General features: G+C 35.7%; 1 protein-coding gene across 1 annotated transcript; it reads right to left on the reverse strand.

Annotated features, from left to right (window-relative positions):
• Positions 1–1,667: 1,667 nt before the first annotated feature.
• On the reverse strand, positions 1,668–3,921 carry LOC104894261 (polygalacturonase 1 beta-like protein 3). The gene is made up of 2 exons (XM_010680446.4): positions 3,760–3,921; positions 1,668–3,656 (listed from the first exon to the last, which is right to left on the reverse strand). Exons 1-2 carry the CDS (start codon positions 3,832–3,834, stop codon positions 1,842–1,844), a joined length of 1,890 nt encoding a protein of 629 aa, XP_010678748.2. The 5' UTR covers positions 3,835–3,921; the 3' UTR covers positions 1,668–1,841.
• Positions 3,922–18,485: the final 14,564 nt, after the last annotated feature.

Consider the following 18,485-nt stretch of genomic DNA (forward strand, 5'->3'; position numbering starts at 1 on the left):
CAAATTGGAGGGCCTCGCACAAAATGCATTTTTGAAATGTGATGACTCCTGAAATCATCGCATGAACTTGGCGCGAATTGTATTGATGTAATTCGCCCAACATGATCCACATGATCCAACTTTACAATCCCTAAATTATTAGAAGATCGAAACGCAACATATCTAAATTGAATACCTCGTCTCATCTTATCCAACACTCGAACCGCTAAAAATACATCTATCAAACAATGGCCAACTTCGGGACTGATGTCTCTATTATCTGGATTTCCTAGATCTTTCTTTGTCATAGGAAACCAACCTTCTATTACATTGGTCTTCTAATTATGTTTCTCCTTGATGTATATATATATATATATATATATATATATGTTGCATGATTCCTAAAGGAATACATGGAACTCAATTTCATGTAGTACTACTACTCCATTATACAAACATCTACCTCCCAGATGGGACATGACACTTAACATCAACACTCTTTATTCATACCATATTAGTTATTAGGTCCGGGCTATGCCCCAGGTGAGAAAAAAATTCATTTATTAATATAATACTTTATGATAATAACACTAAATACAACTTAGGCTAGTGGTTAGAACTTTAGTATATGTACTTAAGGTCTTGGGATCAAACCCTATACTATGCAGTTTCTTAATTTCGCACGCCTTTTAATATATTTGTATAGATTTCTTTGTGGAATTAGTATTAAAAGCTAAGAACAAATTATTTTAAAAAAATTCATTAGTGTTAGGATTTCATTACAAAGGTATCAATTTTAGTACCATTTGTACATTTTTCTAGTGACAAATTAGAAGAGATGTTAGTATTAAACTTTTTTTCAAGGTGTAGTATTAAACTACCTAGTATCGGCGTCACGTGGCACTTTCCTGATGGCGTTTTACTTCATCTAATCCATGTACAATAATAAGAAAAAATAGAAATTGCATAGTATAGGCTTGATACTGTGACCTTAAGCTCACATACTAAAGTCTTAACCACTAGACCAAGTGGTATCAGTATTATCTTTTTAAAGTTAAATATTAGTAAATGAAAATTTTCCTTATCCGAAACATAGACCAAGCTTAATAACTAATAATTCTAACACATTTGGATGCATGTAGATGTAGAGGCTCCCCAAATAATAATAGCAATAAATAATAAACTTATGGTCATCCTTTAGACTCGTGGTACTTTATGGGTCGAGCTACTAGTAGTATATTAGTATTACATTATTGTTGCTATTATATTCCTATAAAAGTTCCACTTTTCGTTAACCCTAGCCCTTTCTTTTTTTCTCTTTTCTCACTTAAATCCTAGTCTCTCCTACCTCTTTTATTTTCAGCAAATACAAGGAAGTTGCGTTATATTGCTCGATATGGTTCATTCAAGTTTATTCGAAGACGAATTTGATTTAACCTTGTTTAATTATATCTTGTTTTTTCTTTAATATCTATTATATATGGCATTTTTCATTCAATTAATGAAATTTCTATTAAACAAAAATGTCGTTGAATAGTCAGTCGACAACATTTTCGGTATACATAAGTAAGTATTATATTTTATTGCCATGGTTTTGCAGTAAAGTACACACCTGCTGGCAGTTGTTTGTGGGGCTAGAAATCATCAACTATTGCCTTCCAAGCATGGTAATGAAACATGATGATCAATAATTTCCAAACACAATCATTCTCGTTAATATTAACTAAATAACAAATTAACAATAATTGAATTGCTCCATTTCTAGATAACATAAATCGGATCTCTTTTAGTTAAGATCATAATACAAATCATAAAAGATTTAGAATGCAACAAAAATAACTTTATCCACCATTCTTTTTACTTTAATCTGCAACAGCCCAAGTCATATCATTTTCAAAGATCCAATGGCAAACCTCGATTAGACCCGGCCCGGAACCCAATGTTAAAAAGGCTCCATGCCCTGCACTCCAAGCTGAAGTATCAAGATGACAAATTGCAACACCTTGATTTATCTTACTTTTGTTTTCCATGTCTAATATATCTGCCTCATAAACTCTAACTTTGGGGACAGAGTGACAATAGTAAAGTAAATAAGGCAACAAACTTTGGTGACATGACACTGACTTTGTCACCTTACCACCATTAATCCCTCGTACTAATCCGATCACGACCTGTTTACCTGATCCGTGTACATTTTCCGTGGTCCGGACTACTACATTGTCACCCAATACAGAAATTGCAAAATCTATCATGTCTTCTACCGAAGCAACACATTTTTTGGTTTCACCTTGACTAGGTGGCCTCTCACATTCACCTAGTGCATTTACAATCACACGTTCTAGTGTGGAGTTCACCTTAGCCTTGAAAGTTCCCCTTAACTCCACTAGCTTCGATGTCGAAAATGGTAATTTTGATGATAAAACCCGGGGTAAAAACGACCTTTTAGGCATCTTATCTTCAATATTAGGCATCTTCATAACTGTCCCAGGTTTTAACATTGATTCTCTAAAAAATTTACCCTCCTCAACCCACTTATTTACCACACTACCATCCATAGGAGCACTTTGAGTGTATCCACTAAAGTTAATCCCCTTCTTATTATTATCGTACCCACTAAAGGAGTTATTGACACCATAACCCTTAAAATCTATGTGACGATTAACAGCACCCTTACCATACCCCTTAAATTTATCAATCCCTTGATTAAAAGACTTACCATAATTCACAAAACTTGCCTTGGTAGAAGTTGAATCTCTCAAGTAATTTTGAAAAGTATCATCCCCAACATTAGCACCCTCTCTATAATTTTCGAACCCCTCAACCCCCGAACTTACTTTTGAACCATAATTCTTAAACGTATTATGAGGGTTATTCGCACTACCCCCATAACCTTTAAAAGAATCATTGGCTGCATTAGCCAATTGACCATAGCTGGCAAAAGTCGACCCAACAATATTAGAAGATTTAGCATAACTGTTAAACTCCGTAGGGACCCCATTCCCGTTTTTACCATACGAGGTAAAAACCTGGGTCCCAGAGTTGGTATCCTCAGCATAAGAACCAAATGATTGCTTGTGGTTGTTACCACTTGCACTGTAACTACTAAAATGTAGATTAGGAACATTTACATTTGACTCGTAATTCTTGAACTCACCTAACCCACCTGTTCCACCTGCTCCATAACTCATGAAGCTGTCGTTAGCCACATTACCATTGTCGGCGTAGTTGGCAAACTTTTCACCGTGACCTGCTGAGTTAGAACTGTACCGAGTGAACGAGTTAACAGGCATGTTGATATTATCTGAGTAGTTCTTGAATGAGTCAACCCCACCACCACGGGACCTACCATAAGTTGTGAACTGCTTATTTGTGTAGGACATAAAATTAGCGTCTTCCTTGCGAGGTGGTGCTGGGCGGTTAATTTGGTCTTGTAGCGACGTATCGAAATCGCAATACAAGTTTGCAGCGGAGCAGAAGGAGGTGAGGCGGGTGTTAAGGGCGTGTTCGGCAACAAGTTTTGTGAATACCGCGGTATCAATGGCGTTGAGAGGTGAAGCTTTGGAGAGGAGGAATGATGGCTTAGGATGGTTGTTGGAAATGTGGGTGTTCCAGTAACGTATCAATGAAGCTTTTGCTGAAAATGGGTTTGGTTTGTTATTATTATCTGCAAATGAAACCTGCATTGTTCAGAAAAATTGGAAAATTTTGTTAGAGAAACAAACAAAAGTGAGATACTAGTGTTAATTAAAATAAAGGACAATGGAGATGAATGAAACTTACATGTAGAATTAATGTGAATAAGAACAAAAATGAGTGAAAGATGAGTAGCTTAGACATTGTTGGTTTATGGGGCATATAGTATAGGTTGAATGGAGTTTGGAAGAATAGAAGGGGACAAATATATATATTGTTTCAAAAAGGAGATTAAATTATTAACTGAAGTTCTAGATTGATAGTAAACTTTTTCACACATGGTTGAGCGTAATTATTACACCATAAGTTATGGGTAATAACCTATAAATAAACGCTTTTTTAAAAAAAAAAAATTGACAAAGACAAAATGATATGAGATTCATGTCATTATTTATATAGTTCATGTCATTCTTTTTAAAGTCTATGTCATTATACATGCTACACCTAAGTCGCACTCAACTTTCAAAGTTTAATGAGAGATTAATGATATTGATTTGTGTCCTAAATGTTTCAACCATTGATGCCTAAAAGTACTTCTCTATATAAGAGTAAGTGATAGCCTAATGATGATAACAGTTTTCCTCCTGATACCAAGAGATTTTGGGATCGATTTTCAACCTATGCAAGTTGTGAAAGTTAACTAGTTATTAGGCCCGGGCTATGCCCCGGGTAAGAAAAAATTTCATTTATTAATATAATACTTTATGATAATAACACTAATACAACTTAGCTTAGTGGTTAGAAACTTAGAACTTTAGTATATGTACTTGAGGTCTCGGGATCAAACCTTATACTATGTAATTTCCTAATTTTTTTATTGTACATGGATTACATGAACTAAAACTCCCTAGAAAGAGCGTCACGTGACACAGTTTCTTGTTTTCGCACGCCTTTTAATATATTTGTATGGATTGGGTTTTTGTGTGATAAGATTAATTATCTACCTTTGTAAAAGTGACCCCACTTAAATTTGAGATATTTATTATTATAAAACTTGAGAATTTTGAAATTTCTTTTCCGAAATTGATAACACAGTACAAATCTATTAGTTTGTATTAACCCCACTACACATTTATTGTAGATCAACTAGTGATCCTTTGGTGAAAGTATCAAATCACTCATTATTGGACATTAGCCTTTCTAAATACTACTTCCTCTGTCTCAACTCTCAAAATATAGTTCTTGTTTCTTTTTACACAGTTTTCAAAACGTACATTTGACTACGATATCTTCTATTTCATATTAGTAAAAAATATAGAAAGTTGATAATATGAATGTACACATTGACACAAATCTAACAAGAACCCATATGAGTATTTTTTTTTCTATACAATAATGAGAATATTTGGTCAAAGTTTGTAAAATTTAACTCCCAAAATAGAAACAGAAACTATATTTTGATACGGAGGGATTACTTCTTCCGTTTTCTTTTGCTTTATATATTCCTACCAGATTTTTTTGTGAGAGAGCATCAAATCACTCACTATTTGACATTAACATTTCTAAACACTACTTCTTCCATTTTCTTCTGTTTATTCCTATCTCAATTTTTTTGTGAGAGAAAGTTGATCAAAATAAAAATTATAAAAAGGGAGGAAGTAGCATCTTTGTAAATTATAGTAGAGAAAATAATCCTCCTTTCTTTTTATTTCATAATTTTATTTTATATTCTTTCTAGTGCTTTATATGCTTGAGATTTCAACTTCGACTTACTAAATAAGATTAATTAATTAGTATTATACATAGTTCGGTTATCCTTTACACATTTCCTTAGTTCAATCTATATTATTATTTTTCTTTGGTGTATAACTCAAGAGTAAAGACTAATAAAAAATAAAGAAAATAAGCAACTATAGAAACCGACAAGAATTACATTCTAAAATGATTTATTACAGAAATCAATAGATAAAAAGAAGAAGATATTTTAGCATGAACTTAAGGTTAATTTAACATGTTTAATCAAAGAAAAATAAGCAAGTTATCAACTTTTACTGTTAGAGTAAAGTGCTTTAAGTCAGCCTCCATTGTCTAAGGCTTTTTTCTAAAGAAAGAAAGGCAAAAAAGAACAAACAAGTGTACCAACCTCCTAATTGATGAAGCAAGGTATCTCTCTGCTCCTCTGACTTCGTTTTGACTTATTTCCATTTTTAGAGTAAGGTGGGATCGACATTGCTTGAGTAACCTACCGGGTAGACTACCCGTTATTAATAGACAATTAAAATATTAGTATTTAAGTCTAGTTGGATTCCACAATCATAATTACACAACCTTATATTATGGGGTGGGTAGTCTACCCGGTGAGTTAACCAAGTTTTTTCCAGGTGGGATAAGTATGGGTGATGTAATCTAGGTTACTATACAGTACACAGTATGGGAGTATTGATTAAACAACAATTTTCTGATTACGAAGAATCTAACAAAGATACAGCTTACCAATGACACCAAGGTATGGAACTTAATTGTGGTTGCAAATTACGACGAAGGTTACGATTAACGAGAACATCTATATAATAGAGGGTAGAGTTAGCTAAAACTATATTATCATGAAATTTTTATGACCTTAAGATAGACCAATTGAATTGCTTTCTTACAATTTTCAAGTTCCGACTTCCAATCTAGCACGGATAAGACAATTGTCACAGTTGTAAGGGTTCTTATATTATGCCAAGTTGATCAAAGGCACCTAGATTGGCTAGATGCATACAAAAAATTCAATGAAATTTAACTAACAAGATGGAAAAAAAATACGAAGGGAATGAACTAACATGGCTAACTACTTAATAAAGAAAACAAATCAGCTCAAAACTAGAGAGAATTTCATTATGTTTGAGCAGAGAGAAAAATAATTATTTTCGTTAAAATGAATAGTAGCTGATGTAGTCTATTTATATAAGAATGTAAAATGATAAATATATGACTTCTCACTCAATATAATTTATACACCCCCTTCAAACTGGACTTGAGAGACAAAACCAAGCTTTTTTTTTTTTGATAATTTAGCTATGGTTTCCATTAATGAAAATCAGGAGAGAGAGAGATTCAAATGGAAAGGAATCCATCTCCCCCCTCAAAATACATCGCTGAAATATTCAATCCAGCCTTTGAGGCTCGGCCCATTACAGGTATCAATCAACTCAAATCGAAATTAGGTAATCAAGGCACAGACGCCTCAAAAACCATTATAACCAAGCTAAAAGCTCTGCATCCCTGGTTAGCCCCTTTTTTGCAAGGGCATCTGCCACATAGTTTGAAGCCCTTCCCTTGTGAATGATGGACAGATCTAACCACCGCTTTCTGGCGTTGCGAATATAATTCAACTGGAAGTTCAGGTTCCAAGGCCCTCCATTTTCATCATTGCACCATCTAACTGCATTAGCTGAGTCAGATTCAATGGTTAGGCACGAGTTCCTAGTGATCTCCGAGAGCATGGATATTTGTATGGCCCTGTATATTGCAAGAATTTCAGCGGAGTTAATCTCGATCGGGGGAACCGGGCTTGAGAATACACATATGAAGGCACCATGGGAATTTCTGAGTGCACCACCAATTGCAGACATAGAATGGGAAGCTTTTACCGATGCGTCCACATTCCACTTAAGCGTGGAACCTGTTGGAGGAGACCATAGGGCCTGATTTGGCAGGCAGGGGGCATTAGTAGACTGTCTTGAAGATCCGTCCCAGGCGAGGCATAGGGGGTACCGAATGATTTCTTCAGTAGAATAAGGGAAGGGGTCCCCCCATCCTTTTATCCACCAACTAAGCCGGGTGAGTATGAGATCGTGAATTTGAGAGCTGGAGGACTTCACATTTTCAAAAATCCTTGAGTTTCTTTCTTTCCATATCGACCATATGATGATTGAGAAGATGGCACACCATACTTTTTAAAAAAAAGGAGACTTCCCATGGATTGCCCACTGATCAAAAGCATCACGGAGACGGCCCGGAAAAGCCCATTGGATTTCCCACATATTAAGCCACCAATTCCATATTTCGATTGCGAATTCACAATGTAACAGTAGGTGATCAGATGTCTCAATACATGAGTTGCAGAAGATACAGCAAGCATCCGAAGGAGGGAGGATATTTAGCATCATAAGCTTTGCTCTGCTGTTTATCTTCCCAAGAAGGGCACACCATGTGAATATTTCTATTCTTGGAGGGATGAGACCACACCATAATTTTTTTAGGTTTGCCGGACAAGGATCAGGATGATGGAGGGATTTTGAGAGCTCTCTTGTGAATGATTTTACCGAGAATTCTCCTCTTTTGCTTTGGCACCATATGAAAGTATCATCATTATCAATAGATAAGCAGACTGTGTGGAGGAGGGCTTGAAGACCTACCAACTCAGCTTCATCTCTAGGCCTGAGGTCCCGTTTCCATTGAAAGTTCCAGGTCCAGGAGGAGCCGGCCCAATACCCAAAGGAGGATATGGTGCCATTTGGCTGGGAAGATAATGCAAAAAGGCGGGGGAAGGCCTTTGCAAGTGGGCCGGACCCAATCCAAAACTCGTGCCAAAATAACGCTATTGCCCCATTACCCACTTTTCTCATAATTTTTGTTTGTAACAAATTTCTTGCTACTGGGTGTTTTAGAATATTTGCACAGATATGACGCCATGGGCCTCCTTGGTTTGGAACAGTTAGTGCTTGGATTTGGAATGAGGGGGAATATCCATATTTCTCACAGATCACCTTCCTCCAAAGAGCCTTGGGCTCATTTATAAATCTCCATGCCCATTTAAAAAGCAAGCCCATATTTCTGGTGAGTAAATTCCCACAATTCAGCCCACCTAGGATCTTAGGAAGTTCCACCACTGCCCAAGAAACGAGCGCCATTGATTGTTTTCCAGGAGCTCTACACCAAAGAAATTGCCGCTGAAGTTTATTAATTTTTTCCACCACGCCTTTAGGTATCGGGAAAATTGACATGTAATACAAAGGTAGGCTCGAGATCGACGCTTTTATGAGTGTAATACGCCCAGCGAGGGATAGAAGTCTCCCTTTCCAGGTTGCCAGCTTTCTTTCAATACGGTTTATTATCGGAGCCCATGAATCTATTTTCGAGACATTTCCCCCAATAGGGAGGCCAAGGTATGTAAATGGTAAAGATCCAACCTTGCATAGAAGAGAGCTTGCCGCGGAGTGGAGCCAAGGATCATCAGTGTGGATTCCCATGAGTGAGCTTTTGTGGAAATTAACTTGGAGACCCGATACCATTTGGAAGAGGATCAACACTTTCTTGATATTGAGAAGAAATTCCATGTTGGGGGGGCAAAAAATTATGGTATCATCAGCATATTGCAAATGGGTAATCTTTGTACCATTGGGAACGACTTCAATACCCTCCCACAGACCCTTCGAAGTTGCTTTCCGAATAACCAGATTCAATGCTTCTACAACCAAATTGAAGAGGAAAGGAGATAGAGGATCTCCCTGTCCAAGACCTCGATGGAGTTTAAAGGGAACATAGGTGAGAATGTTGAGAAGAAGGCAGAGATTTTGTAAGAACATATGCTAATTGAAGTGAACTAGGCACATGAGCAGTAGTCAAGAATCTTTCTGCTACTTGTTCTCTAACATAATGCATATCTCTTTAAAGATGTTTTGTCTTCTCATGAAACATCGGATTGTGAGCTAAATGTTCAGCAGATATGTTGTCACAGTGAAGAGTAATAGGAAGTTGCATTTGGATCTTTAAATCATCAAGTAAACCATGAAGCCATACTAGTTCCCTGGCTGCATTGGACATGCTCCTATATCCAGCTTCTGTAGATGATTTGCTCACTGAGGATTGTTTCTTGGTTTTCCAAGAACCCAAATTAGAACCAATGAATATTGTATAAGCATTAGTGATCTGCTACTAAACTGGCATGCACTCCAATCAGAATCACTATAGGCTGTGACATTAAAACTTGTATTATGCTGGGATTCGATCCTTACCAGCCAATGTGTTGGTGTTTCCTACAGGCTAGTAGACTTGTCGAGGTTAGCCCTTGGGCTGACTTAATTTCCTAATAAAAAAAATATATATACTCTTAATTTATCATAATAAGCATATAAACAACTCATGCTAACTTTAATCTATTAATGTGGGATTCCAACAAATTTTTTATTGCAATATTCACAAATATGTGAGTACAATATAAGCAAAACTTGACACTTCTAATCCTTCAATGTGGGATCACACCCAAAGTAACTATTGTAGAAGACTACTAGAAATTATATGACAACAATGGATCATATATAATATCTTACTACTCCCTCCGTAACAAATTAATTTCAACAATTCCATTTGCACGCACTTTAATGAAGTCATTCAAGGGTGCAAATGAATAGATGAATCCAATATCAAACTGAATATAACAAGCAGTCACTATCAACTCAAAGAAGTTCACATGAGTTATACCATTATACTATAAGCTCGCTTAAATAAGTATAATCAAACTATAAAACTAGTCACTTAACAGGAGACATTGAAACTAATTACTACACTAATATAGTTTGTTATAACATGTAGGGAGGTTTGTTATTATATCTTATTGCATAAACAAGATCTTAATCGATTAATAAATCTTATTGCTAAGTAACAAGATCTTAATCGACTAACAAATCTTATTGCTAAGCAACAAGATCTTGATACGAAACAAACATTCGTTCATATACTATAAAGTTTGTTATAACTTATATAAGGTCATTTAAATGAGTTATTCCAATGCAAATCGATGAGCTATATTCATTTTGAAAATTAGAACATCTATCATAGGGTTTGTTATAACTTATTGTTCAATAACAAAATCTTGATAGGAAACAAACATTTGTATACTCTTCATTAAGCTATATTCATTTCGAAACTCAAAACATCTACTTGAATTATTTCAAGTTTTTTTTTAGGCTAAATAAACGTGTCAATAACAAGCTAAATATAACAATACTCTACATAAGTTAATCATTTATAAGTTAAATTCATAACGGAACTCAAGTACTCAACCATCTAATTAAATTGAAACAATTTTTTATTTGATTGATAAATTTGGCAATAAGATTATTATTAGTATCAAACACCATAATGTAATTTCATTTATTCTTAAAACTAACAGTGAGAAACTGCTGGACAATTGATTAAAGAAAAACAAAAAGGCTGCTGGACTATAATATACTATATATGTAACCATCATACTTTTTTTGGTTATAAAAAAAAGAAAATAGAAAAAGAAGAAGGCTCTAAGGATGAATTTGGCCCAAACTACTCAAGTGTTTTGAGCTGTTTCAGGCTGAAAATTGATGATGATGTCTCAATGCAAATAGAAAGAAAATGAAGCAAACTTCAATTTTACAAAAAGTTCATTTCCTCTTATGATGTTATATGATACTAGAGGGAACATAAACATTTGATCAATATATACTTCCTCCGTTCCATAATAAGTGAAACATAGGAAGTGAGTACAAGATTTAATAAACATCACTTTCAAAAGCCAAAAAGTCATAAAATACCATTTTATCTTTATTATATATCTCTATTATATAAGCCAAGGGAGGAGGTGTGGTGTCCTCTTTTGAAGTGACCAAAATACCCTTAATGATCTAATTAATGGAATGAAAAAAATTACAAAAGCGAATCATTTAAAAATTCTCATTCCAACTTGCCATTTAAAACAAGTTTAAAATGGTATATGCATCAAATACTTCAATCAAAAATAATTAAATGGACAAAATATTTATATCTTATAAAAAAAGATGGCATACATAACGGCACATGAAAAGTCTGAACATTCACTACCTTTAATACTCTTTAATTCAGATAAACCAACTCATTTTTTTGTTCTTCTGTTCAATATTCATTCACAAAAATTAATGTTAACAATTACTCACAACCTTTTTATTTTTTTACATTAGCGAATTAATATATCTAAATTCATCTAACTGTTGAATTTTTCACATTTAAGTTTAATCTTAAATAAAGTACGAATGGAGTATCTAATAGAATAACAAATTTTAAATTAACGCACGCATCGCGTGCATATGAAGGCTAGTTATATATATAAGCCAAGGGAGGAGGTGTGGTGTCCTCTTTTGAAGTGACTAAAATACCCTTAATGATCTAATTAATGGAATGAAAAAAATTAACAAAGCAAATCATTTAAAAATTCTCATTCCAACTTGCCATCTAAAACAAGTTTAAAATGGTATATATGCATCAAATACTTCAATCAAAAATTAAATGGACAAAATATTTATACCTTATAAAAAAAGATGACATACATAACATGCACATGAAAAGTCTGAACATTCACTACCTTTGATACTCTTTATTCAGTTAAACCAACTCATTATTTTTGTTCTTTCTGTTCAATATTCATTCACAAAAAGATAATGCTAACAATCACACACAACCTTTTTATTTTTTTACATTAGCGAATTAATATATCTAAATTCATCTAACTGTTGAATTTTTCACATTTAAGTTTAATCATAAATAAAATACGACTGGAGTATCTAATAGAATAACAAATTTTGAAATTAACGCACGCATCGCGTGCATATGAAGGCTAGTGTTATCAAAAGTAGGAGAGAGAAATGCAAACCACACAAGTTTATGATGGGTACTCTTGTCATTTTGTCACTTTATTTTTTCCATTTAAGGTATGTTTCTCACTTATTTTAAAACGTTCTAAAATAGCAATTGTTTTACTTATTATGGATTGGAGAAAGTATGTGATAACCTGAAGGCAAGTCAATTTCCTCGTTTGATAGAAATGACGACAGTACCATTACATTATGATTTTTTGAAGTAGCAAGCCTAGCTTGAAGAGCACATCACCTAAACATGAGTTTGTTTAATTTCTTATTATCTTTACGAAGTTCTAATCTCCTCAATGTTATACTACCTCAATTTTCTATTTATTTATCATAATTTCCATTTTGTCAACGGAAAAATTTGCATTAAGTAAAAATGGAAGTACAGTCTAACGTTAATACAACCAAACTAAAATAAAGAAATTGAGCTTTACTTGCTCTTACATAACAAATTACATAATTTCCATTTTGAAAGTTACGCAATAATTACAAGAAAAAAGAAAGAGTACTATTATATACTTCCTCTGTTATTTTAACTGCACCATTTCGTTTTGCACGATTACCGAGACACTTCTTTAAACATTAATATCTTTAATTGTATATATGTAAAAATTTGATATTTGATTTCTTGCATTGAGACAAATCTAATAAGACCTCACTTGACCATGGTTTTTCTTATATAATGATTCGAGATAGCTTAACAAATTAAAGTTGGTTGATAAATAGTGTCAAATACAAAATGGTGCAATTAAAAAAACAAATGAAGTAAATTGATTAATTGAATCCTAATTCCTAATGTAGTTTCTAATTGCCTGAAAAAAATGTAGTTCATATGTGATGTGTTCATTATTCATCGATTATTTACTCTAATCCCCTTAGTTTTGATAGTCGATTTGGGCTCTTTCGAGCTCTTTTCTTGTGGATTTGATGTGTTTGGAGTTCTTGTCGTGTTTTGCAGGTTTTGATGCGGATTTCTCTGTACCTTTATCGGAGTCGCAACACGAAAGTCTAGCAGTCACACAAGGTCCAAGGCGTATTCGGAAGACCGCATGAGCATTTTGGTTGGATTCCACGAAGAAAAAGACAAGTAAATACCTTCGCCCGGTTGACCGGGCGGAGTCTCAAGACGCGATTTTTTGGGTTTTTTAGCCGATTTTGTATTTAGTATAAATAGGTTTTTAGTATTTTCGTTAAACCTATCTTATTTTCTACGTTTTTTAGGGCAAAACACTTAGTTTATTCTCTCTACTTTTGTTGAACTTTTACATTGGAAGATTATATAGATCGTCGATTTCCTTTTCCATCGTTCTTCAATTTTGGTATTCTTCTCTACTTAGTTTAATTTCATGAATTCTTTTACTTTGATTATGTTTATCGTTTTCAATATCATCATGAGTGAGTAGTCTATTTCTAGGGTTTAGAGAGGGAAGCCATGTTTATACCTTTTTGATTGTGATTTGATGTTCTTCAATAATTGGATTGAATTAGAATAATTCCTATTGATTTGTTATACTTGCTTAATTCATGTAATTGCGCAATATCATGAGTTATGTTTAGCTAATAAGAATTAGAATCGAAAGATCATATTCATTAGAGGCTTATTACAATAGGTAGATTTGATTATGTTGAGCGACCGTACTGGCATATGTTAATCTAGGAGTTGTTAATGCCTGACCAAGGATTAACGAATTACTTCATTATTTGAATCTCAATCCAAGTGTTGTTGAATTATATTATATTGATTAAACTGGTATAAGCATGGTGGACCGATCGATTGCCCTAGGCTTTAAATTATTTGATAAATCTCCATTTTTCTGCGTTCTAGTTTATTTTAGTTTAGTTATTAATTAATCAATCATTTACTCTCTACAAATAGTTAGATAATTGACACAATCTGTAACTCCTCTCCCTGTGGATCGACCCGTATTTGCCAGTTTCTGCTAAACAGACACCGTGCACTTGCGGTATATTTTAAAACACATCAAGTTTTTGGCGCCGTTGCCGGGAGACGGCTAGTTTTTATAGCTTTCTGATTAATTATTTGACTATTTCTGCTGTCTCATTGGAACTTCAAGTTCCAATTGAGGCCATCTCACTGCACATTTTTCTTTGTTTCTTTTATGCCCAGATCTAAAAGAACAGGTTCTCCAGTTCAGACTGATCCTGATCTTGAGAAAACCATCCGGCAGCTCAAGAAGACACAAAAGAAGAAAAAGCAGTCTGCTAATCAGAAAAAAGCCACGGAAGAACCAACTGAACCAATTAGCCTCCTAAGTCGCTGAAATCTTATGGGGTACCTTCTCCTGGCAATGTTCCCACAGGCCCTACTATGCCTGATATACAAGCAGTCAACTTCGAAATCAAGCCTGGCCTCATCAACATGATCCAGCAGAATCAGTTTGGTGGCCATCCATCTGAAGACCCTGCAAATCATTTACAACGGTTTCAACAGCTTTGTCGTACCGTTAAGCACCAAGGGGTCACTCCTGATCAGTTGAAGGTTATGGTCTTTGAATTTTCACTAAAGGACAAGGCACAGAAGTGGCTGAATGATGTTAATGAAACTGAGTGGAGTGCTATATCTGAAGCATTCCTGAAAGAGTACTACCCTCCCACCAAAACTGCAGAAATAAGACACAAGCTTGCCACCTTCCAACAAGAACCTGATGAAACATTGAAGGAAGCATGGAATAGATTTAAGGATCTCAGAGAGAAGCCCACACCACAATCTGGATAAGTGGTTCATCACCCAAGCATTCTACAATGGTCTACAACCTCATATCAAGAGCACAATTGATTCTGCAGTATAGATAAGGGAGTAGATGAAGGATACGATTTTCTGGCCAACTTAGCAGCGAATGATCATAGCTCCTCCAGGACCACTACAAAGAAGAAGTTGGATGCTGATGCATATGCTTTGTTGTCCTCACAAGTAGCACAGTTGAGCATGAAGATGGACTCATTGAAATCTTCGCAGTCCACTACTCCTCCCATGAGTATTAATGCGATGTCCTCCATGGCTCCTATTACTTCCTCCTTTTGTGAAGTGTGTGGTATTCAAGGTCACTTTGGTCATGATTGTTCCTACAGTCAACCTGATCCGAATCAGATGGAGCATGCCAATGCTTTTCAGCAGAGACCACACAACCCCTATTCTAATACTTACAACCCAGGTTGGAGAGATCACCCCAATTTCTCCTATAAGAGCAACAATGTCCAAAATCCTCAACCTCCACCACAATCTTCCTACCAACCACCACATCAAAACCCACCACAACATGCTGCTAGACCACCATATTATCAAGGGGCTCCTCAGAATCCCCTCCTGGTTTCAATAGGCCTTCACCCCAAGGCTATCAGCAGCAAGCTCCTCATAATAACAGCTCTCAAGAGCCTACTATGTCTGATCTAATGAAAATGATGGTTTCTATGCAGAAAAATCATGAGGAGAGCATCAAGGAGCTGAAGAACACCACCAAGCATTTGGAGATTCAACTTGCTCAGGTGGCTGGAAACAATGCACAAAGGCAACCAGGTCATCTGCCGGGGCAACCAATTCCTAAAGAAACCGCTAATGCTTTCACTCTTCGAAGCGGTACACAATATGATGCCCCACCTATGCCTACTGATGATTCAATACCTCCAGTTCAGAATGATGCTGTGGATGACAATGAACGTGAGGATAGCTCCAGAACTGAAGTTGAGCGCGGGAAAGTGGATGAACCAGAGAAACGCAAGGAGAAGGTTACTGATTCTCCTACTCCACCACTACCTTTCCCCCATAGGATGCAAAAATCAAAGGTCGATCAACAACTTGGTAAATTTATGTCTATGGTCAAAAATCTTGAGGTAACAGTTCCTTTCACTGATTTAATTTCTCAAGTACCTGTGTATGCCAAGTTTCTGAAAGATATGATAACTAAAAAGAAAGATTTTGGTGGGATAGATAGGGTTGCTTTAACTGAAGAATGCAGTGCTGTTCTGCAAAATAAAATTCCACCCAAATTAAAAGATCCTGGTAGTTTTTCCATCCCCTGTCATGTTGGTGCTCTGTTTATAGATAAGGCTTTGTGTGATCTAGGTGCTAGTGTATCTGTTATGCCTTTATCTGTCTGTAATAAACTGAACTTGGGTGCTTTGAAGTGCACACAGATTACTTTACAGATGGCTGATCGATCTGTGAAGTATCCTTTGGGTATTTTAGAGGATGTCCCTGTTAGAGTTGGAAAGTTTTATATTCCTGTGGACTTTGTAGTACTTGATATGCAGGGCCGGTTCTGAGGGTAGGCAAGGAGTGCCACCACCCAGGGCCCACGATCGTGTGGGGCCCAAAAAAAGAAATTAACTATGACCAGTTAAATAAAAATTGATACACTTTTTGAGTATTTAGTGAAATTTGTGCTATTTTTGTGCAATTTTTAATAATATTATGTGCTTATTTTTTTATTGGTATCATTAACAAAATATAGATTATAGTTTTAGGTACGAAGGTTTTAATTATATGACTTATAAAATATTAGAATCGACTCATACAGGGGCCTTTATTTTTAGGTCCGCCTAGGGCCCAAAAATTATCAGGAACGGCCCTGTTGATATGGAAGAAGATAGTCAAATTCCCATTATATTGGGTAGACCTTTTCTATGTACTGCTGGTGCTGTTATTGATGTAAAATCTGGCTCTCTGACTTTGAGTGTTGGTGATGATACTATTACTTTTAAGTTAACCAATGCTATTAAGTCCCTATGCTTGAGCACACATGTTGCAGGATTGACATACTCGATGAGATCTCTGGAGTTAGTTTTTCACAATTTCTGTCTGATGAATTATTGGAGACAAGTCTTGATCTCACTGATGATCTTGACATTGTACGGTAGCAGATTGTAAGGTAATGGAGACTATTTGCTCTACTTCCGAACCACAGGTAAAGAAGTTAGAACTTAAACCTTTACCTTCTCATCTCAAATATGCATTTCTTGATGATGCTGAGGAATGTCCGTGATTGTCAGTACTAAACTCACAGATAGCCAGCTTTCACAACTTCTTACAGTGCTTCGCATGCACAAGAAGGCTATTGGGTATAGTATTGATGATCTAAAGGGCATTAGTCCTGATTTCTGCATGCATAGAATTAATTTGGAAGAAAATCACCGCCCTTGCATACAACCTCAAAGACGTTTGAATCCTAATATGCAAGAGGTGGTGAAAAAGGAAATTATGAAACTACTTGAGCGGGCATCATCTACCCCATCTCAGATTCTAAGTGGGTGAGCCCGGTTCAAGTTGTTCCTAAAAAGGGGGGACTACTGTTGTTAAGAATGATAAGGATGAACTAATTCCTACTCGTACTGTTACAGGTTGGCGGATGTGTATTGACTATCGCAGATTAAACATTGCCACTCTGAAAGATCATTTCCCTCTCCCTTTTATTGATCAGATGTTAGAAAGATTAGCAAAACATAACTTTTTCTGTTATTTGGATGGTATTCAGGTTTCTTTCAGATTCCTATTCACCTAGCCGATCAGGAGAAGACGACGTTCACTTGCCCCTATGGCACTTTTGCATATCGCAGAATGCCATTTGGTTTGTGCAACGCCCCTGCCACATTTCAGAGATGTATGATGGCCATTTTTTCTGATTTCATTGAAAATATCATGGAGGTATTTATGGATGATTTTAGTGTTTATGGTTCTGACTTTGATGTGTGTTTGCATAATCTCTCTCAAATTCTGAAACGTTGTTCTGAGGTTAATCTGGTTCTTAATTGGGAAAAGTGCCACTTTATGGTGAATGATGGAGTGGTACTTGGACATCTCATATCTGAGCGTGGCATCCAGGTGGACAGAGCAAAAATTGAGGTGATTGAGAAACTTCCTCCTCCTGTGAATGTCAAGGGAGTAGAAGTTTTCTGGGTCACGCGGGTTTTTATCGCAGATTTATAAAAGACTTTTCAAAAATTGCGAAACCCCTTACTCAATTGTTGCTCAAGGATGCCACCTTTGATTTTACTGATGCGTGTGTGGAGTCTTTTGACAGGATTAAGGAAGCATTGATCACTGCCCCTATCATACAACCTCCAGACTGGAGTCTTCCTTTCGAGATCATGTGTGATGCTAGCGATTATGCGGTTGGTGCTGTGCTTGGTCAACGGAAAAACAAAGTCCTCCATGCCATCTACTATGCCAGCAAGACCTTAGATGAGGCCCAGGTCAACTATGCTACTACAGAGAAAGAATTG

The sequence above is a fragment of the Beta vulgaris genome, chromosome 5 (genome assembly GCF_026745355.1).
Source record: "Beta vulgaris subsp. vulgaris cultivar EL10 chromosome 5, EL10.2, whole genome shotgun sequence".
NCBI classification, from domain to species: Eukaryota; Viridiplantae; Streptophyta; class Magnoliopsida; order Caryophyllales; family Amaranthaceae; genus Beta; species Beta vulgaris.

What these genes read in the sequence shown, in the direction of transcription:
- LOC104894261 (XM_010680446.4), bottom strand. Translation starts at nt 3,834, where the DNA reads ATGCCCCATAAACCAACAATGTCTAAGCTACTCATCTTTCACTCATTT. An exon ending in TATTCACATTAATTCTACAT is followed by an intron (nt 3,657 to 3,759) that starts GTAAGTTTCATT and finishes TGAACAATGCAG; the next exon opens with GTTTCATTTGCAGATAATAA.